Source organism: Chiloscyllium punctatum, chromosome 25, assembly GCF_047496795.1.
Source record: "Chiloscyllium punctatum isolate Juve2018m chromosome 25, sChiPun1.3, whole genome shotgun sequence".
Classification (NCBI taxonomy): Eukaryota; Metazoa; Chordata; class Chondrichthyes; order Orectolobiformes; family Hemiscylliidae; genus Chiloscyllium; species Chiloscyllium punctatum.
In genome coordinates this window covers 43,112,375-43,134,600 of record NC_092763.1, presented here as the reverse complement: position 1 = coordinate 43,134,600, position 22,226 = coordinate 43,112,375, and the positions used below count along the sequence as shown (strand labels likewise).

At 38.3% G+C, this 22,226-nt stretch overlaps 1 protein-coding gene across 3 annotated transcripts in view; it reads left to right on the top strand.

Annotated features, from left to right (window-relative positions):
- The window catches only part of cenpi (centromere protein I), a 117,458-nt gene extending 96,210 nt beyond the window's left edge, over positions 1-21,248 (top strand). For all 3 annotated transcript variants that reach the window (XM_072595155.1, XM_072595156.1, XM_072595157.1), the window contains 6 exons: positions 1,859-1,994; positions 5,170-5,294; positions 9,067-9,115; positions 14,643-14,876; positions 15,901-15,939; positions 19,641-21,248. In XM_072595155.1, the coding sequence (XP_072451256.1) occupies positions 1,859-1,994; positions 5,170-5,294; positions 9,067-9,115; positions 14,643-14,876; positions 15,901-15,939; positions 19,641-19,748 (691 nt within the window). In that variant the 3' untranslated portion in view covers positions 19,749-21,248. The remainder of the gene's footprint in view (positions 1-1,858; positions 1,995-5,169; positions 5,295-9,066; positions 9,116-14,642; positions 14,877-15,900; positions 15,940-19,640) is intronic.
- Positions 21,249-22,226: the final 978 nt, after the last annotated feature.

Below are 22,226 nucleotides of genomic sequence, written 5' to 3'. Positions count from 1 at the left end.
AAGGTCTCAAGTCCATTCCTGCTGAAACACGGATTAAACCCTGTATTGTTAGCACCAATGTGATTCTCCCTGGTCATTCAGCCAACTGGCGACTTGAGGATTGAGCTGCTGTGCCATAAAATTTCACATGCAAGTTCTGGAGCACTGGATAGTCATGGCAGAGCTACAATTTATTTCCATCATATCATTGACCAGGAACCTCTCCCTGTCATGTGTCTGTGTTCAAAGGATTTACAAGTTAGCACTGAACCTTCTTTGTCAAGTTTAGAACACAACTTCCATAAGACATAGGAGTGGAAGTAAGGCCATTCGGCCCATCGAGTCCACTCCGCCATTCAATCATGGCTGATGCGCATTTCAGCTCCACTTGCCAGCACTCTCCCCGTAGCCCTTAATTCCTCTAGACAACAAGAACCTATCAATCTCGGCCTTGAAGACATTTAGCGTCCCGGCTTCCACTGCACTCCGTGGCAATGAATTCCACATGAACTTCTTTAGCCATAAAGTCAGTACTGGATTGGAACTTGAACCCAGAGCCCCTGACTCAGGGGAAAGGATACAGGGCACAGCAGTCTACACCACATGATTTCCACACCTACATTAGAGAGGAGGAAAGAAACAATTGTTTTCTCATTTTAATTGCTATCCAGCAGATTTCTAAAACTTCATATGAATGGACATTAGCTGAAAGTATATTGTGGCTTTGCTGCAAGATCTTTTGACTGAATGTTCTGTCATCTGTCAAAGCCAAAGCTCAACATGAAAGGCCATGGATAGGATAAATAGACAAGGTGTTTACCCTAGGGTTGGGAGTCCAAAACTAGAGGGCATAGGTTGAAGGTGAGGGGGGAAAGATTTGAAAGGGACCTAAGGGACAACGTTTTTCATGCCAAGGGTGGTGCATGTTTGCAATCAGTGGTCAGAGGAAGTGGGGAAGGTTAGTACAATTACAACATTTAAAAGGCATCTGGGTGGGTATATGAATAGGAAACGGTAAGAGGGATATGGGCCAAATGCTGGCAAATGGGACTAGATTAATTTAGGATATCTGGTCGGCATGGAGGAGTTGGAATTAAGGATCTGTTTCCATGCTACGCATCTATGTGACTCTATAATAGTCTAGGAAAGAGAAAACCATTAGTTAAACCAGACAGTTTAAGTATTTTTATGGAAAAGGTGGTTAAACGTTTTAAGTAGAGGCTGGTCCAAGGTGCGATTGAGTGAACATTTCAGTGGAATTAATTTTGGACTCCAAGCAGGCAGACAAAATAGACCAAGTGCTACCAGCTATATTGTAAGCTTCTTTACTTCTGTGATTTAGCAGTAAGGCAGTGATTAATCTTTTTTTGTCATATATAAGCTGAGGTGTTTTGAGCTACGTACAGGGTTTACAAAATTGTTTGCTCGCATTTCAATTACTGTGCATTCACAAAGTTTTAATCTTTAATGTTCTGTTTTCCTAGATTCTCCAAGTCATCATTATTTCTCTTATGACACCACCTGAATTAGTAATTCTGTGGCTGAGAGAATAAAGGCACACCTGTTTCTGGAAGTTGTCTCAAATTATTTCTAGATTCTATACGATCTTTCCTTAAAATTAACCCTGCCCTATTAGAGAACTTATTTTTATTCACTTGCAAGGCTCAGATTGTGAAATGATCATATTCATTCTTAACTGTTTCGTTGCCTGCCTGCTTTGTGATATTGAGCTCAGTAAACTTACACTCAAACAATCTATACTTACCAAAGAATGTTTCAGATCTCTTTCTGTAGCTCTATAACTTGTAGGCTTTATGATTGTGTGAATAAAAAAACAAGTTGAAGAGAACGTTTCGTTGAAAATTGTTTGTGCTTTCAGGAATGTTTCTCTTTCTGGATTGGTAAATTCAGTTTCTGAACTTGTGGAATTTACTGCAAGAATTTCAGTCGTAGCACTTCAGATGGAGGCCTACAGCAGTTTGCTGTTGCATTTCATTCTCAATTTCTATGAGACGGTAAGAAAGGTTGATTCACGCTTAGAAATCTATTTTTTGGCTGTTAGATTATTAATGAAATGCAATTTAAGAGGCATGCAATTTGGAATTTGAATCCTTTCCCCTTCCTCCACACCTGTAAAGTCTGATATATATTCAAGATTGACTTTTTAAAAAATTTGTTCGTGGGCTGTTGCTGGCTGGGCCAGTACTTATTGGCCATCCCTAATTGCCCTGAAGAAGATGGTGGTGAACTGCCCTCATCAGTTGCAGCAGTTCTAGGGATTAGGCACACCCACAATGCTGAAGGGAGAATTTTGATCCAGTGATGTTGAAGGAATAGTGATATGGATCCAAGTTCGGTCGGTGTGAGATATTGCTATATTATGCAAATATATTCAAATTTTTGCTGTTTTTTAAAAGAATAACATTGTCCTTTTACGGATGTTGTCAATATGTTTCATCCTTGCCATGTTTGCTTGATTATTCAAAGTAATTTCTAATGCTGAAAATCATTTATTGGCATCCTGAATTACCCCTTCGTGGTGAGCTCCCTTTAAATACCTGAAATTTGCATAGCATAGATATACCCACAGTGCTGTTAGGGAGTTACAGGATTTTGATCTGACAACATTGAAGGAATGATGATATGGTTCCATGTCAGGATGATGAGTGGTTTGGAAAGGAACTTGCAGGTGGTGACATTTGCTGCCTTTATCCTTATAAGTAGTAGAGGTCGTGTGTTTGGAAGGTGTTGAAAGAGTCTAGGTGTGCATTTTGTAGGTGGTACATGGTGCTAAACACTGTTCATTATGCCTGGAGGATTAAGATGTTTTATGGAGTTCCAATCAAGTGGGCATCTTTGTCCTGATGATATAGTTTTTAAGTGTGATTGGAGCTGTACTCTTTTGGACAAGTGAAGAGTATTCCATCACACTCCTGACTGGAGCACCGTAGATAGTCGACAGGTTCTGGGGAGTTGAGAGATGAGTTTGTCACTTTACTCAAGCTTTTGTAACCACAGTATTTATATGGCTGGCCGAGCTCAGTTTCTAGTCAATGGCAACCCTCAGGATGTTGACTGTAGGAAATTCAACAATAACAATGCTTTGAATGTCAGGTGGTGAGGTGATTCCCTGCCACTTGTATGGCATATATGTTATGCACCACATATCAGCACAAGCCTGAATGTTGTCCAGGTCTTGTGCAATGTGGACACCATCTGCTTCAGTGTATGAGGAGCCATGTATACCAGTGAACATTGCAAAGTGATCAGCGAACATCCTTGTGTCTGACCTTCTGATGGAAGGTAGATCACGCTTAAAGAAGTTGAAGAATATTGGGCCTTGGACACCATCTTGAGGAACTCCCACAGTGATGTACCACTACTGAGATGATTAAATCTTTTTTCTACTTTGTGCACTCTTGTTATGATCTCTCTAACCAATATTCTTAAATTATAACATACCTCATTTAACTTTGAAAAGGAATTAAATAAGTACTTGAAGGGAAATAAATTATGGCTTTCTGTCAAAAGGTTAGGGGTTAGAGTTAATTGCTTAGGTCCACCAACTGGTACTATCTCGAGTGTCTTAATATTTAATGAGAAATTCAAATACTCAGTGACTTGATCAAAAGAACCACGCTGCAAGATATGAAATTTTTAAACAAAAAAAACTTTGCTTAAGTGAGCACTTCTAATGTAACGCTACCGTGTGCCATGACTTACAGTATTAATCCAGTTCCTCTTGACTACTTAGTTCTACTAAGGCATCTTACACGCTACTTGAAGTTTTATTCACTTCCTTTTTTGGAACCAAATCAAATATGCTGTGCTACAGCTTTCCATGATTCATTTGAATTTCTCTTCATTGCTCTAGCTATTCTCCCGAAGTATGAGATTTCATGGGGATTTTACCTTTAGTTTTTGGCTCAGTGACCTTCCAGTTTTCTTCAACCTCCTGTTACACTGAACATCTTGGCTCAAGCTTGGGCCCTACTGCACTTGTCCTTAGTGACTTCAGCATCAGGGATACTCCTGGCTTCTGTTGACCAGACTTTGGGCAAATTCAAATTGTTCTCCCTTGGTTTACTTCCAGGCTAACTAGGATATACATCCTATCAATGGGCCATTTAGCCTAATTTCTGCTCCTATGTCTTATGGGTGGATGCATTACACTTTCCAGTTGGCAGCCGCAAAAACATATAATTTATTCCACAAATAGCTTCCCCTATTCAGTTCTCCAGGCAACCAAAAAATGCCTTATTCTGTCTCCAAGTACAAATGTTAATTGGCTATCTCTGACTGCAATTGCTTTTCACCTTAGGAACAAACAGCAGATTTCAGCACAACAATCTGATACTGATACCATCTGTATTGGCTTCAAGAGACCCAAAATCTTTCCATTGTGGACACAGCACAGCTGTAATTGCCCTCAGATGTAAATATCAGTCACCTCCCTCTTGGTAACACAACTTGAGTTTCCCCTTTGATCTTTACTAATTACCACACAGATCATCTTGGTCGATCAGATTCCTGCACAAGTTACGTGATTACTTTTGGTTGCTCTAAATTTAAAGGTTCAGACCCAAACTATAATCCTCTTGCAAATCAAAAAATGCAGTTCTCCAGCATTATGATATGAACATGATCATTGAAAGACGAGCTATACATGTTCAATGGGCCAAATTACTACTTCTCAAGTTCTCTTTTAAACTGCCTGGTTCCGCAGTAATCTGAAACATACCTCTCTTGAAACAAAGTGTGTAAAATCAATATTCACTTAAGTGTACAGACACTGTCACAAGAATAAGAGTTCAGGGGTGTACAGCTGACAAAGGTTATTAAGATAGGAGATGGACTTGAGTTCAATGAGAATATAGGTGGCTGAGGTTCTGAGAGTCAGTGTAGATCAGTTAATATAGGAAATGACGTTTGGGAGTTGGTTGGGATAGAATTTAGGAAGCAGAGAATGGATGAGCTGATGTTTATGGAGGTATGCAAAATAAATTGTTGGTGTAGTCATGAAAGGCATACATTGATTATTACTTAACTAACTTAGCATTTATTTTTAACTGTGCTGATGCTCTTCAAAGCTATCACTTGTGCTTTGCTTATGGAAAATCCTGATACCACTGTTTATTATCATAATAATATTTCTAGTTGCTTTGTGATTTTATGCGATTTTATCCTCAGGTATCTGATATGTATTTGAAATACAGTCTGCCCCTGGTGATTTTGCCACCTGCTGGTATAATTTATCCAGCATTACTGAGTTTGGAATCGGTGAATCTGAATCAGCTGTGTCACATTATGTACAGGTGAGTATTTCATCTCCTAAGGCGCATCTTATTGACACAGAATACCTCATAAACTGATGCACTTAAATACATTTGATATGTTAAATCATGAGAATGAAAAGTACCCATTTTTGAATTATTTGAAGCAGAAATGTTCTTTAGCCTTCAGATACTAATGGGGCCATCTTCAAATTAACCAATGCTGTTCCTTATTCTTATGTAATTTCTGTCACTATATATATTCCTGATGACAGGTGAGGATTTATAGGTTGCTGGAGAAATGTACTGTCACTAATACTATTTGTTCATTTATTAGGAATAATGGGTGTGTGTACATTAAATAATATTGAATCTCCCTTAGTGACTGATTTCAGAAACTAGGATGTTACAAGCATTGAAGTCATAGAATTGTACAATATTAAAAGAGGCCCCTTGGCACTTTGTGCTTGTACTGGTCAGCAAGCACCTGTGTTCTTGAGTCCAATTTTCCAGCACTTAGCCATAGCCTTGTAAGTTATGGTGCTTCAAGTGTTCATCTAAACACTTCTCAAAAGTTGTGATTGTTCCAGTCATACCACCCTTTCAGACAGTGAGTTCCAGATATCGACCATCCTCTGAAAAAATTCTTCTTTGAATTCCCCTATAAATCAGTTGCACTTTATTTAAATCTACGGCACCTAGTTATTGACCACCCCCACCCTGAACAGTTACTGGTCAGATGTGCTGTATTCATGTCTAGATCATTAATGTACATTTCAAACAGCAAGAGATCCAGTAGCAACCATGCAGCACACCACTGCAGTCAGGTTCACAGGTCACAAAAGTAACCTTTGACGATCACCCTCTGTCTCATTTCACTAAGCCAAGTTTGGATCCAACTTACCAAATTGCTCTGAATCCCATGAGCTCTTACCTTCACCAATTTCATACTTTAAATTCACTGGCATTAGTTCCCTGATTCGTCCCGACCATGCTTCTTAAATAATAGTACCACATTAATTGTTCTCTGGTCATGTGGCACTTCTGTGCCAAGACAGGATTAGTAAATAATGTTTGGATTTTTGCAATTTCCCCACTTGTCTCCAAAAACCACCTCCCTTGCCTCCCACAAACAGCCTGAAATGCATCTCATCTGAGCCTAGCAACTAATCCAATGTTAAGCCTTATAAAATCATAAACACTATATCTGTCTCAACTGTAATTTGTTCAAGTATATCACGAATCTCTCATGGATTTCTACAACTGCATCATCCTTTTCTGTAATGAGTTTAGATGCGAAATATTAATTTAAAACCTCATCTAAGTCTTTTGGCTTTATTTACAGTTTGCTGCTTTGGTTCCTAATGGGCCCTACTATTTCCCTGGTTATCCTCTTAATGTACTGATTAAATGCCTTTGGATTTGTTTCTTATTTTACCATTAGGATTTTTTCATGCCATCTCTTTGCTTTCCTAATTTTTTTTAAGGCCACCCTTTATCTTTAGACCATCTTATATTGTAAACAACTGAAAACTGCTTCCTTTTAGATTTCATAATTCTTAACTGCTTTGCTTGCTTTCTTACTCCCTATTTTGTTTTTGTGGATTTTATTGGCTGTTTCCTTTGAAATTAATTTATTTTCTAGTCTTTCTTTTTCATAACATTGTAAGACTGATTGTAATTTTCGGCCATACCTTTTACTTTTGCACTCTCTCCCTTGAATTTCTCAGTTGTTAAGTCCTGTGCTACTTTATACTTTTTGATTCATTTTTTTGTGAGCTTTTTGTTCATTTCAAAATCAAGATTTACAAAGTGCAACATTACAAATGTCTGCCTACCCTTCCCAAAGAAAATCCAGTATTGCAAAAGTGTCTCTTTATTCTCAGCTAACTTTAATGAATTGAAGGGAAATCAAGCCTGTACATATTGGAATCAAAGACTGATCGGTAGAAATATAATAATCTGATGGATAATATGCTAGACGAATGCTTGGCCTTTCAAGAGGAGATGTTTTGGATATGAGTAATGAGCAGCCAAAACTCCCTAAATGATGACTCCCTAAGTGTTGAGGAATAGGATAGAGTATAAATGAGGTTTATGACAAATGTAAGTTCGATAGTACAAAATTGTATCAAGCTATACATAAAAAGTACAGAGGAAATGCATAAAAAGAAGCACACAGGACAAGCAGACAGTAAAGCAGTAGATTTGTGGCTGGCCTTACAGGGAACTTAAAAGGTTGATAGAGGAGTGTTGAGCTGATTGGGAACCAAGATGGAGATATATTGAAGGAGGTAGAAGGCATGAATATTGCAATAAATGAGTACTTGATGTTGGTGTTTATTAAGGAAGAGGGCATTGCCAAAGTGAGGTTTCCACCATACTAAATGGGATAAATACAGCTAAAAGATGAAGAAATAGAAAGTCTAGCAATGCTTAATAGTTTCATTAGCTAATCAAGATGGAGTGCATCATAATTGCCAAAAGAAATTAGGGTATAAATTGTAGAGATGCTGGCTACAACCTTCCCAATCATGCTTTGATTGAGGAGTGGTACCAATAAATTGGAGAACTTCAAGTACTATACCCTTATTCAACAAATGGGAATTGGATAAACATGGCAATTTCACACCAATATGATAATTGTCAATGGTGAAGAACCTTTTAAAAAAACAATCTTTTTGGAGAAAGTTAATCCTCTACTTGGACAAGCAGAAACTAATAAATGAAATCCAGCACAACTTTGTTGAATTTTTGATAAGGTCACAGAGGATAGATAAAGGCAATGCCTCAACTCATAAGCTGCCAAAATAATCTTTGTCAACTCCAGCCTTGACTATTTCAATGATCTCATGGCTGAATTTCCACCTGTCACTAATTTCAATTGATCCAAAACTGCAAATTTCAAACCCTTCCCCATCCCATCCCATTCCATTTCATTCCAACCACTCTGCATCAGGATTCTCTTAACCTATTTCCACTGTGCTCTTGGTCTCCCCAATATCTCTGTTTAAATTGCTGATTCCCCTTGTTTTACCTCTTGCATAACTTAGCCACTCCCTAGCTCTGTAACTTTCTCCAACTGCATACCTCCTTGCTTTAAACCTCACCCCGGAAGCCTTTGTATCAATTGCACAGATATTGACAACATCTCTCTTTGAATGTCATTGGACATGCTTTTAGCTTCTAAACTATGATGTAAAATTTTGTTCCCAAACCACTCCACTTCCATATTCTGTATAATGCCTCTTATTAAAACCCACCTTTTGGACCAAGCGTTTTATCATGTCTCCTGATATCTTTGACTCATTTTTTCTTGAGCTGAGTATTTATGAATCATGGGATGCTTTTCTATGATTAAAGCCTTGTATGAAATGCATTTACAGATATAGTAAAACTTAGGTTATTTGGTGTGCACACACTAGTGTTAGTCAATCAAAGACGTAGATAACCTAGTGCAGTTTGTGATGCTAGTAGGAATTTTTTAAAAATGCCATGACAGATACTGCAACTTAGAGGTTTAAAATCTCTTCTACCTTTAATATTTTTCTGAATAAATGCAAGGTAAAATATTTCAACTTTCACTTGGTTCCTTTATAATTACTTCAGAGTAGCAACATCATTATACAGTGAGCCCTGCAAGGGTATGTTGGAGATTCCAGTTGGTGGGAATGACGCAAATTCTACTGTACCTATTTGATTAATGAAAAGGGTTGTATTTATGGTTTTAACTGATTGCATTGCACCATATTTTGAGATGCAAATATAAATTATGTGAAAAGCAACAGCTCTTAATTTTTACACTTTCTTTCAGGTACCGGACAAATCTAACAGCTTTGAAATCCTTGGATTTGAGTACAAATGTAAGGTTCCATTTGAAGTGTCATTGTGAACCGCAACATTGAAAGATAAAAACTGTGCTTGTCATATGATACTGTGGTTGGTTTGATTGTTTTGAAATGTAAAATGACTTCTACTGTTCACTTAGCTCAAGTGAACATCACATCAATGACATTTGCTGGAGCTTAAAATAGCTTTTAGATCATGCTCAAGGAAGTCTGTCAGTAGTTCTCTGCATATGAAGCATCTATTTTTAGTTAGTAACTGATGTTTTACATAGTACCTTTTGTACAAGGTCTTGAATTTGAATTCAAATAATTCTAGAACATTTTACAAACTGTTAGATCATTATTCATGTAGCTGTAGTCAACATAATTACATCCATAGATGAAAAAAATAAAAAGCATCCATATTCCAGGTTTTGATTTCATGTCCTGACACAGGGCATAAGACCACCTCCTTGATTACAGTTGTATACATTTATTTCTGTGGCTGTCCACATTCTTTTCATCGCAAGTTTCTCAACAATATTAGGTGAATAAATTATAGCAAAATACTAATCAAGAAACCCATATTCTCATGCCGTTGTTATATTTAAGATGTATTCAGGCCTGCGAAGAAGGTTACCTCCAGAGTACAATGGGATCATGATCAGATGGGCCAATGGGCTGAGGAGTGGCAGGTGGAGTTTCGTTTAGATAAGTGTGAGGTGTTGCATTTTGGAAAGGCAAATCAGACCAGGACTTATGCATTTAATGCTAAAGTCCTGGGGAGTTTTGCTGAACAAGAGACCTTGGAGTGCAGGTTTAGAATTCCTTGCAAGTGGTATCGCAAGTAGATAGGATAGTGAAGAAGGCGTTTGGTATGCTTGCCTTTATTGGTCAGAGCATTGAGTATAGGAGTTGGGAGGTCATGTTGCAGCTGCACAGGATATTGGTTAGGCCACTTTAGATTAGATTACTTACAATGTGGAACCAGGCCCTTCGGCCCAACAAGTCCACGCCGACCCGCCGAAGCGCAACCCACCCAGACCCATTCCCCTACATTTACCCCTTCACCTAACACTACGGGCAATTTAACTTGGCCAATTCACCTAACCTGCACATTTTTGGACTGTGGGAGGAAACCGGAGCACCCGGAGGAAACCCACGCAACTCTGGGAGAACGTGCAAACTCCACACAGAGAGTCGCCTAAGGTGGGAATTGAACCCGGGTCTCTGGCGCTGTGAGGCAGCAGTGCTAACCACTGTGCTACCGTGCCGCCCACAACTTCTGGAATACCATGTGCGTTTCTGGTCTCCCTCCTGCAGGAAGGATATTGTGAAACCTGAAAGGGTTCGGAAAAGATTTACAAGGATGTTGCCAGGTTTGGAGGGTTTGAGCTATATGGAGAGGCTGGATAGACTGGGGCTGTTATCCCTGGAGTGGAGGATGCTGTGGGGTGACCTTATAGAGGTTGATAAAATCATAAGGGACATGGATAGGGCAAATAGACAAGGTCTTTTCCCTGGGGTGGTGGAGTCCAATACCAGAGGGCATATGTTTAAGTGAAAGGAGACAGATATAAAAATGACCTAAGGGGCAGCCTTTTCATGTAGAGGGTGGCATGTGTATGGAATGAGCTGCCAGTGGAAGTGGTGGAGACTGGTATAATTACAACATCTAAAACACCGAACATAATCCCAAACTAAACTAGTCCCACTTGTCCGCTCCTGGCCCATATCTTTCCAAACCTTTCCTGTTCGTGGACTTGTCCAAATATCTCTTAAACATTGCAATTGTGCTCACATCTGCCAGTTGCTCAGGCAATTCATTCCACATGCAAACCACCCTATGGAAAAAAAAAGTGCCTCTTGTGACTTTTTTAAAATCTCTCTCCTCTCACCACAAAAATGTGTTCCCTTGTCTTTAAGTTTCCCATCATCTGGAAAAAACACCTACTATTAACCCCGCCTATACCTCTCATGATTTCATAAACTTCATCTCTATATTCCAGTGAGGAAAGTCCCTACCTGTTGAGCCTTTCTTGATAACACAGCACTTCCATACCTGACAACATCCTGGTAAATCTCTTCTGACCCCTCTCCAGTTTAATGATATCCTTCCTATAAATGGGTGACCAGAACTGGTCACTGTACTCCAGAAGAGATGTCACCATTGTCCTGTACATACTCAACATTACTTCCCAGTTCCTGTACTCAAAGGACTGAATAATGAAGGCAAGTGTGCTAAATTGATAAGAACCTGGAGTTATTTTCTTCCTTCCAAGGACAGTTGGTTTAAAATATATATGGCTATTAAGATATATTGATTAAAATCAATTTTTAAACTGCCTCTATTCACTACTGGTTGTTTCTTTTTCAGTTACAATGTAACTAGTGCTTTAACGAATTATGTGTTGCTGACTGCTACTGAATTCTGGTTTCTCAGTGCTTTTCAGATTATAGTGCTTTTCAGATTACAATGTGGCAACACAAACCGGCTTCATTCAAAGACTATGTATTAATATGGGAAAATAGTCTCTTTCCCTTGTTCGACTAGCATATTACATACATTTGTAAAAGGTTGTCTAATATCACAATGGGTATTACTGCTATTTTGATACTTTTAGCTTCAAACTGAAGAATAATATTTACCCCTCTCTCCCAAAAGAAAATTTATAAGCCCTTTGCATGAGAACTTATCTTAGAGAAAAAGTATACTATAAATAATGAGTTGCAAGTCCCTGGCCTCTCCCAGTGATGGAAATTTTAAAATAAATGTACCTTTTTCTAATTTTTTTTTTGTTTTGTTTGCCTAATTGATACTTTAAACTTTGGGAATTTTTATTCGATATGCTTAATTCCAAGACGTCACAACTGACATCTGATCTTGTTTGGTTGCCAATTTGTCCAATTAGACTTTGCAATTTCTCCATTTCACGGAGTCATAGAGCCCTATAGCACTAAAAAAAGACCCTTTGGCCCAAACTAGTCCATGCTGACCAAAATGTCCGTCCACACTAACCCCATTTCCCTGACTTGGCCCGTATCCTTCTAAATCTTTGCTATCTATATATTTTTTAAAATGCCTTTAAATGTTGTTAATGTATCCACCTCATCCACTTGCATTGGCAACTCATTCCATATGCGAATCACCTTCTGTGTGAAAAAAAAGTTGCCCCTAAGGTTTCCTTTTATTCTTTCCCCTCTTACCTTAAACTGATGCCCTCTAGTCCTCAATTCCCCAACCTTGGGAAAAAGGCTGAGTGCATTCACCCTATCCATACCTCTCATGACTTTATACATATGTGAGATATCCTGGACCCTGGCACTTTGGAGGCAACACACCATCCTAGATTTCCGTTTGCAGCCACAGAATCTCTAATCAGACCCCCTTACTATTTCAGTTTTGGAAGTGACTGCATCTTTTTCTGAGTCTGCCCTTTGACTAACTGCAATGGGACTACTATTTTCCCAGTAAGATTGCCTATACAAATCAACACTCTATCCATTCTGCCATTTCCAATCCAATGTACTTAAAAGCCCCAGAAGCCTGACTACTTCAGATTTTGAAATGCGCAATTGATTTATGAAAATGTTTTCAAATTCTCAGCTTCCACTGATTCCACAAAAAAAATTATCCTTGTGCAAAATACAGGTCCAAAAATGAAAGCTGCTCCCCATGACTCAGTAAAATATAGCAAAATGTGTTTCAACAGGAATACAACTTAATTTTAATAAGGTGGATCCTACTGAAAATATCAAATTGTAGAGGCATTATTTCAGCCATTTACACATTTATTTAACTTCGAGTATCCCCACTATTTGGCAATTTTTGAAGGGCAAAGAAACACTTCTGTTTTGATTAGAACTGATCTCCCTCAAGATAACCAACTTTAATCAAATTATCTACTTTCCCAAGTGAGTAATGCCAAAAAATGTTCAAAACTGCTTTTCCTTCCATTGCGCATGTGCACAGCAGCTCCAATATGACACAAAAAGCACTCTGATGCGATTTCAGCATTGACTGCCAGTTTCAGAAGTCACTGCTGTACACAGATCTTTGAGATCTACACAGAATAATAAAAAAAGGAATGCTGCCCAACAAGGGACAATATATTTGTGCATATTCATTCATTAGATAGTAGAGCCAGCACTATCTAATGAGTGAATATGCACAGAAATAATACTGCACTTCTATATCCACCTCAAATTCTCTGCAGCTTTGTAAAGTTTTCCTGTTTGGCACCTTTTTATTATTCTTTGATTTGTTTGTAGCCATTAATACTTGCCTGTCACAATGGCTTCTGATCTGGACCATCACTGTTGATTTCCCTTCCCCATTAAAGGGATTCCTATTAAATAGAGATGGAGAGAAATTAGTTCTCTTAAAGAGTTGAGAATCTGTGGAATTCAAGACCCCAGAATGTGGCAGATGCTGGGACATTGTGTAAGTTTAAGGAGGAGATTGATGGATTGTTAAATTAGGAGTAGGTTAAAGGGTTATGGACAGCATTTCCTTCTGGCCACAGGAGAGTTTCCAGAGTACGAGAGCTAATGTATCGTTCATGACATTTAAGAAGTATTTAAATGTGCATTTATGAGGCCAAGGTATACAAAGCTGTTGGCCAAGTGCTGAAAAATGGGATTAGAAACTTAGATAGTTGTTTGTGACCAGTGCGCACACAATAGGTCGAAGGATGCTTTTCTGTGGTGTATATCTCTGACTCAAATTGTTGCATAATACAATTCTCCTATTATGAAGTACAAACAACAGTAACACTCGACACCTGGTGCTAAAGATAGAAAAAAAGTTCACTAATTTAGACGACTTTACTGATTAAATAAGTCACAATGGTTGTTATTGTAGTCAGTAATTATATACTACTGAAATGCTTTTACAAATAAAGGGGATGGAAGCTTTCTGGCTGAAAACTATCCCCTTGGCTCCTATTCAAAACTATGTTCACAGTTTCACCATTTGCAACATTCTCGAAAGCACATCCCTGTGAATGGCGTGGCTTTACTGCAGTTGAATGTTGCAAAGCGATATATCTTTCAAACTTCAGTATCTGCAGCTTTGTGTCACCAAAATAGTAGAAATATTCAACAGTCAGCACGAATTTTATGTTAATATTTCAAATTTTCAACATGCATAGTTTTTGATTTTGTATTAATATTTACATTTTGAGTTCAGCAAAATATTTGGCCCAACAATTTTTAATGATCATCCCATTAGTTGTTTTCCATTTAAAGCCATTATCTGACTTAACTTTTACAGGCGTTTCATGTATTTAATGTTTAAAGAAGTCCAGACATTTTTTTACTAGTGGAATGTTCCATTTGTAAGTATTTACTGAACAGAATGATCTTCAACTTGCATGAACAGATCACGTTCATTCAAGTACCAGCTTATCTATTTTAATTATAGGATGCAGCATTTTCTATACTTTTGATTTATCTGTACAATTTTATGAAAAATAATGCAAAACATTTATGAAATTGGATCTGGTTAAAGAATTTGATAAATTGCAGCATTCCAAATATACCTATTCCTAATATTTTTCAGGTACAAATAGGTTTGAAGGTGAATAGGAAAACATTTCAGCAGTATAATGCGTTTATGAAAACTGCTGTCAGCTGCTTGTGGACATCAAGAAACTTTGAGCAAGACATTCATCCTATGGGTATTGGAATTGAATATAATCTGCTCGCACAGACCAAGGTTCCAGACTCCCTGAGCAGTTTTACTCTTGTTAATCATCCAGCGCTCATGGGACATGCCATAAATTTTACTCAAAAGGTAAACAGGGGTTAAGATTAAGACCCATGTGCAAAGATTACGATAATGGTACATTATTGAATTGTTTTGTGCCAGCTAGTTTTTTTTTTCTGCTTCTGTTTGTGGAACCTTGTTCTTGTTTGGGAATATCATTGTCAAAAGATAAAATTACACAGTTATCATAACCATTCATTCAGATCTGTGATGATCTGAAATTGAGCTTGTGCCTATGCTATTTAGTTGTTGACTTGCTCCTTTCTCATATTTCATATTTTGATGTGCTTGCCTGCCTACTGACCAAAAGCAAATTCCTTTAATATTGATGTAAGTTAGTAGTTTCTCAAGAGCAAGGGGGAGCAGCTGATAATGTAGGTACATACTACACCCTGTGCAAATTTGACTAATCATTATAATATCAAAAAATAATTATATACGAATTGTTGTTTGGTCATGCAAAGCTTGAGTATTTTCACCTTGTGCTCTTCAGGACAAGGACAATTCGTAAGCAATACCAAATTAAAGGGTGGAAATAAAAATATTGTGTTCGAAGAGAATGTTGATTAGTTGGAAGTGAACATTGATGAGTAGAGGTATCCCGTGGAGAATGTAGCTAAGTTTTAATCCAGTCAGTTTGTTCATTTCTCAGGGCAATTTTAATAGCTAAGGTTGATTTTAATGACATGCATTTGTTTGTAAATTTTGTCTGGTTATCATATGACATGAGTTTGCTGTACATTGTAATTTGATGGTTCCATAGGAGCAGAGTTTAAACTGCAATTTAAATGTGTCTCTGATTATATCTTACAGAGAAATTGTGCATACAAATCATAATTTCAGTCATTTTTTTTTAAACCCATATTTGAATCATTATCTGTTGAATGTTTGTTGTGCCTGATTTTTCATGAAACCATGCTGATTCCATATGTTGGCTAACATGCCCCCCTGCATAGCGATTATGATTTTTTTACAACTAGACATTAAGGCAGTGAATGAAAATTCGAAACCAGATACAATTTTAACATAATAGTCCCAATTTATTTTGCAGGGATGGCCCAATGGAAAGAAGCGATTACATGCAATACAGGTATGCTAAACATATATATTTCCAAGGATATAGATGAGGGTGTGCAACTTGAACGATTTGTCTGTCTCGTGCATAAAAATGTTATGATCTGTGACATTTTGATATAATTCGGTAGTTGTATTCAACATTTCTATTTTGAAATTCCTCACGTTTGCTCTTCCCTCTTCATATTTTCATCTCTCCTCTTTGGAAATTTAGAACAGTGGGAATAGAGGTTAGGGCAGTTGAATGCTCTTCCTGTAGAATGTAGGAGATAAAGTCACCCCTTATGTCCTTGCTGACTTCATCTGTGGGAAGTGCACCCAACTCCAGTTCCTCTGAAACCGCGTTAGGGAACTGGAGCTGGATATATCTCAGTTCATTCGGGAAGCTGAGGGGGTAATTGAGAGGAGTCATAGGGAGGTAGTCACACCTCAGGTACAGGTAAAAGGTAGATGGGTGACAGGCAGACAGTGCAGGGATCCTCTGTGGCCATTCCCCTCAATAACAAGTATACCGTTTTGGATACTGTTGCGGGGTGGGGGGGGAGCGCGGGGCGGTGGAATGACTTACCAGGGGTACAGATGTCTGGCACAGTCGGTCCTTGTTGCTCAGAAGTGAAGTTGGGGGAGGAGCACAGTATTAATCATCGGGGCGTTCATTGTTAGGGGGATAGATAGGAGATTCGTTGGAAATGAGAGAGACTCACGGTTGGTTTGTTACCTCCCAGGAGCCAGGGTTCATAATGTCTTGGAATCCTTAATGGGGAACAGCTCCAAGTTGTGGTCTATATAGGCACCAACGACATAGGTACGAAAAGGAATTTGGATTTAAGGCAACTATTCAAGGACCTAGGGTGGAAGCTGAGAGTAGAACAAACAGAGTTGTTATCTCTGGTTTGTTACCGGTGCTATGTGCTAGTGAGGCTTTTGAAAGTTCTTAGCTAATACTGTTAAAATTGACCTTTCTCCAATTTAAAACTTCAACTTTTAGATCTGGTCTATCCTTTTCTATCACTATTTTAAAACTAATAGAATTATGGTCGCTGGCCCCAAAGTACTCCCCCACTGACACCTCAGTCGCCTGCCCTGCTTTATTTCCCAAGAGTAGATCAGGTTTTGCACCTTCTCTGGTGGGTACATCCACACACTTAACAAATTCCTCTTCATCTAAACTCTTAACACTATGGCAGTCCCAGTCTATGTTTGAAAAGTTAAAATCCCCTACCATAATCACCCTATTATTCTTACAGATAACTGAGATCTCTTTACAAACTTGTTTCTCAATTTCCCTCTGACTATTCAGGTGTCTATAATACAATCCCAATAAGGTGCTCAACCCTTTATTATTTCTCAGTTCCACCCAAATACCTTTCCTGGATGTATTTCTGGAATATCCTCCCTCAGTACAGCTGTAATGCTATCCCTTGTCAAAAACACCACTCCCCCTCCCTTTCTGTCCTTCCTGTCGCATTTGTATCCTGGAACATTAAGCTGCCAGTCCTGTCCATCCCTGAGCCATGTTTCTGTAATTGCTATGATATCGCAGTCCCATGTTCCTAACCACACCCTGAGTTCATCTGCCTTCTCACTTGGCCCCTTGCATCAAAAGAAATGCAGTTTAATTTATCAGTCCTACTTTATTCTCTGCTTTGTCCCTGCCTGCCCTGACTGTTTGACTCGCTTCTGTTTTCAACTGTACCAGTCTCAGATCGATCTCTTTCCTCACTATCCCCCTGGGTCCCACCCCCCCATTTTACTGGTTTTAAATCCTCCCGATCAGCTCTAGCAAATCTCCCTGCCAGTTTATTAGTCCCCTTCCAATTAGGTGCAATCTGTCCTTCACTTCTATCCCAAAAGAGATTCCAATTATCCAAAAATGTGAATTATTCTCCCATACACTAGCTCCTCAGCCATGCATTCATCTGCTCTGTCCTCTTATTCCTGCCCTCATTAGCTCGTAGCACCGGGAGTAATCCAGATATTACTACTCTTGAGGACCTCCTTTTTAACTTCCTGCCTAACTCTCTCTAATCTCCCTTCAGAATCTCAACCTTGTGCCTTCCTGTGTCATTGGTTCCAATGTGGACAATGACCTCCTGCTGGCCCCTCTCCCTCTTGAGAACATTCTGCACCCTTTCTGAGACATACTTGATCCTGGCACCAGGGAAGCAATACACCATTCTGATTTTTCGCTGCTGGCCATAGAAATGTCTGTCTGTACCTCTAACTAGAGACTCCCCTAACACAATCAAGTTTTGCTTTAGAACTCTACGCACCCCTCATTGCGTTAGAGTTAGTCTCAATACCAGAAACTTCGCTGTTTGCGCTATGTTCCCCTGAGAATCCATCCACCCTACTTTTTCCAAAACAGCATACGTGTTTGAAAAGAGGATAGCCACAGAAGACTCCTACATTACCTGCCTACCTTTCGTACCTTTCCTAGAGTTCACCCATCTGTGTGACTGTATCTGCGACGTTTCTCCCTTCCTTTTAACTGCCATCCATCACATCCCCTTGCTCTTGTAAATTCCTCATTTCCTTTACCTGTTTCTCCAACTGATTCATTTGATCTGATAGGATTCGCAACCAACAGCATTTATTGCCGATATAATCCTCAGTAACCCGTAAACTCTCCCTAAACTCCCACATCCGACAAAAGAGCAAATCGCTGTACTCAAGGCCATTTTTGCTTCTTTCAATCTATAGACCCAGAAAATAGTACTGTCTTATTCCTCTACAAAACACTGCTCCAGGCTATCTTAAGACTTATGGCTTATATTTTTAAGTTTAATCAAGAGACCTATCTCAATATAACATATAATCAAGAAAGAACCCATTCTACTCACTACTGCAGACTTACTGTAAGGCCATATTTAAAATATTTACTTATCTTGTTACTGTGCTGTGACATCTCCCAAACAAGTTCCTCCAAGATTAGTTGTGAATTTCACTGTTTGTTAATTTTCCCAGATGCACTCCAATGTCCAGCGATACATGAATTCAAACAGCAAAGGCAGTCACTGCGCAGGTTCATTATTGTGTCAGTTATCAGTGTGGGTTTCTCTCTCTCTCTCCTGCACTGACCTCACCATGTGCTTCCTTTGCTTGTTCCTCTCCCTTTTAAAAGAGTTGTTGTTATGACTTTTTTTTCTCCAAAGTTCCAAAACAATGCAAAAGCATATAAAACAGTAATTGCTACTCCTGGAATTTGAGGGAATGAATCTCTTTCCTCGTCATTCTTCCAAATTGTTCATCTCTCGTTCTTGCTCCTACTGTCAATCCTGCATGTTATTTCTCTCTCTCTCTCTCTCACAGACACACACACACACACACACGTTCCATTCCTTTCCTCAGTGTCTTTTGTGTGGCTTTTTCTTTCTAATACTGCAGTCTTAATTATGGTTATAACAAAATACTGTTGATGCTGCTAAGCATTTCAGCATTTTGTGTTTTTGTTTAATATTATAATCTTTTTCGTCTCCAAGACCTATTTCAATATGGGTGGAACTTAGTTAATTGATCTTTGAAATCTATAAATGATGTGTACTTAGGTTTTGCATTTAACCATTTTGACTTTTAATATGTATGTATCTATAACAAATATCTTAGAAAATGGCAGAACCTTAAAATGAAATGTTACTCTGACATGTGATTTCTCCAGTAGCACTTGTATTCTGTGAATTCTCTTTTAACTATTTGTTTTTTCTTGTTTTTGGCTAGGGAAAGATATGGAACTGGTATGTCAAGTACTTATACAACCAAGGACTTGATGGACTTAAACATTTCCTTGAATCTTGCATCCACACAGTGTCCACTTCAGAACATTAAACTACAAGCTATGGCACTACTGAACTGTACTATTGAATATTTTAAGAGATTCCACAGCATCTATCTGCTTTTGTTAAATGCACAAGATGCCCAGCTGCTTCCTGCATAATTGTCTGCACAATAAGTGGAGGATTGATATTAAATGAAGAGGAACTGGTACATTTGTTGATCCAAACACACATCATAGCTGACCTTGCAGGTTTGCTGCACTGTTCAGGAATCTGCAGAACACAATGTATAAATAGTAAAATGTAGTGTTGCATTGAATTATACTTTTAATGATCCAAGATATTGGAGAAGGATGGCACATATCACCAGATTTTGTGGAACTTTTCATGCTACACATTATTTTATTGAAATATATGTTATGTAAAGTACATAAAGTGAACACTGACAGGCAGAGCATGAAGTGGTTGGGAATGGCATTGGACACTTACTGTGAGATGGTTTTAACATTTTGCAAAATTGTGTTTATAAATAATTTAATTGCTCACTTATCAGTAAAATGTTAGCTTTGCTTTTAGTTGTTCTTCATGTGTTAGCACTATATTGTTTTCCTCGAGCAAGGTGAACCATTTGTAAGATTTTTCTGAAATGATCTCTTTGTCTATCATAAACATTTGGAATGCACAACTGTACTTTGTTGATGTCCCAGTACATGGACAAAGTATCTTGCCAAGCATTTTGCTTTTTGAAGTGTAGTTAAGTTGGTAAATGAATTGATTTGACTAAGTTGTTATTACAGTACTTACAATTTAATATTGCTATGATTGATTTTTTAAGTGTCTTTTCAAAACTAAAATCAGAATTGTGAAATGTCACTTACTGATGCATCAGGTATTTGAAGGACAAAGAAAGAAATTACATTTTTATAGCGATGCCTAAAATTTCAAATATAGATGGCATTTCCTTCCCAAAGTGTTACAGATAAAAAGATAATTTTTTTTCTAATAACGACTGTTCAAAGTAATATTTGAAATGGAACCTGACAGCTGAAAGAAATTGGTTTACAACAATGCAGAACTTAAAACAAAGTATAAGGAGTGCTATTTATTATTTAAAGAATACCTTGCAATTTATTTTTCCTCCAATTCCAAACACGGCACATGTAGAATATATATACAACTGTTCATCGAGACTTAAACCTAAAGGATTTTTGTAGGATTGTCTTGTTCACTGATGTTAATGCCACTGTTCCAGAGGTTTCAGCAGTTTTCATTTTGATGGTTGCCTTTGTATTTATGCCACTGGTGTCATTTGTTTGATCTGAAGTGTTTGTTCATGATGGGCAATGGAAAATAGTATTGATATTGGAAAGCAACTGGCTTAAGAGGAGGAAATTAAGTCGTTATTTTCTTCTCGAGTTATCTGAACTGCACGTAAAGGGGTGTCACCGATTTACAAATATCTGATGTATGAATGCTCGTACTGATATATGTGATCCTACATGGACATATAATTTTAAAGATCTTACATACAAACATTTCCTGTACTTACAAATGGCTCCTTTATTTTATCGTGCATTGTGTTCTGGCTTTGTGTACAAATTGACTTGTGAATGGACACGTTTGCAGTGACATGGATATCAACTGGGTTAATTTGACCAACCTGCACATTATACTGTAGACCAATTTCAGAAGGTGTTGGAAGCATGGTCACTGAATATTTTTCAGGAAGGATGGAATGATTCTTTTTTTTTTTGAAATCCTAAATATATCTTATAACTAGAAGAGGAAGAAAAATATTTTCTACTGAAGAGATTCAGATTGATTCAGAATCAGATTAATTCTTGTTAAACAAGGAAATTTAAGGTTATCTGGGATAGATTGGAATGTGAAATTTGGAACACTGGTCAACCACGATCTTATTAAATTATGGAGAAAGCTCATGGGCCCAATTGATCCACTACTCTTATTTGTGTGTTCATACATCTTCAGAGCTTCTTCTGTGAATTAAAAGTTAACAGAATGATTTGTAACAAAGGAGCTATGCACTGGGAGTAATCCAGATATTACTACCCTTGAGGACCTCCTTTTTAAATTTCTGCCTAACTCTCTGTAATCTCCCTTCAGAATCTCAACCTTTTCCCTTCCAATGTCGTTGGTTCCAATGTGGACAATGACCTCTTGCTGGCCCCTCTCCCCTGTGAGAACATACTGCACCCTCTCTGAGACATCCTTGATCCTGACACCAGGGAAACAACACACCATTCTGCTTTTTCTCTGCTGGCCCCAGAACCATCTGTCTGTACCTCTGACTACAGAATCCCCTAACACAACTGATCTCTTGGAAGCCGACAAACCCCTCGTTGCATTAGAGCCAGTCTCAATACCAGAAACTTGGCTGTTTGTGCTACATTCCCCTGAGAATCCATCACCCCCTACATTTTCCAAAACAACATACCTGTTTGAAATGGGTATATCCACAAAAGACTCCTGCACTAGCTGCCTACCTCTCCTACCCTTCCTGGAGTTAACC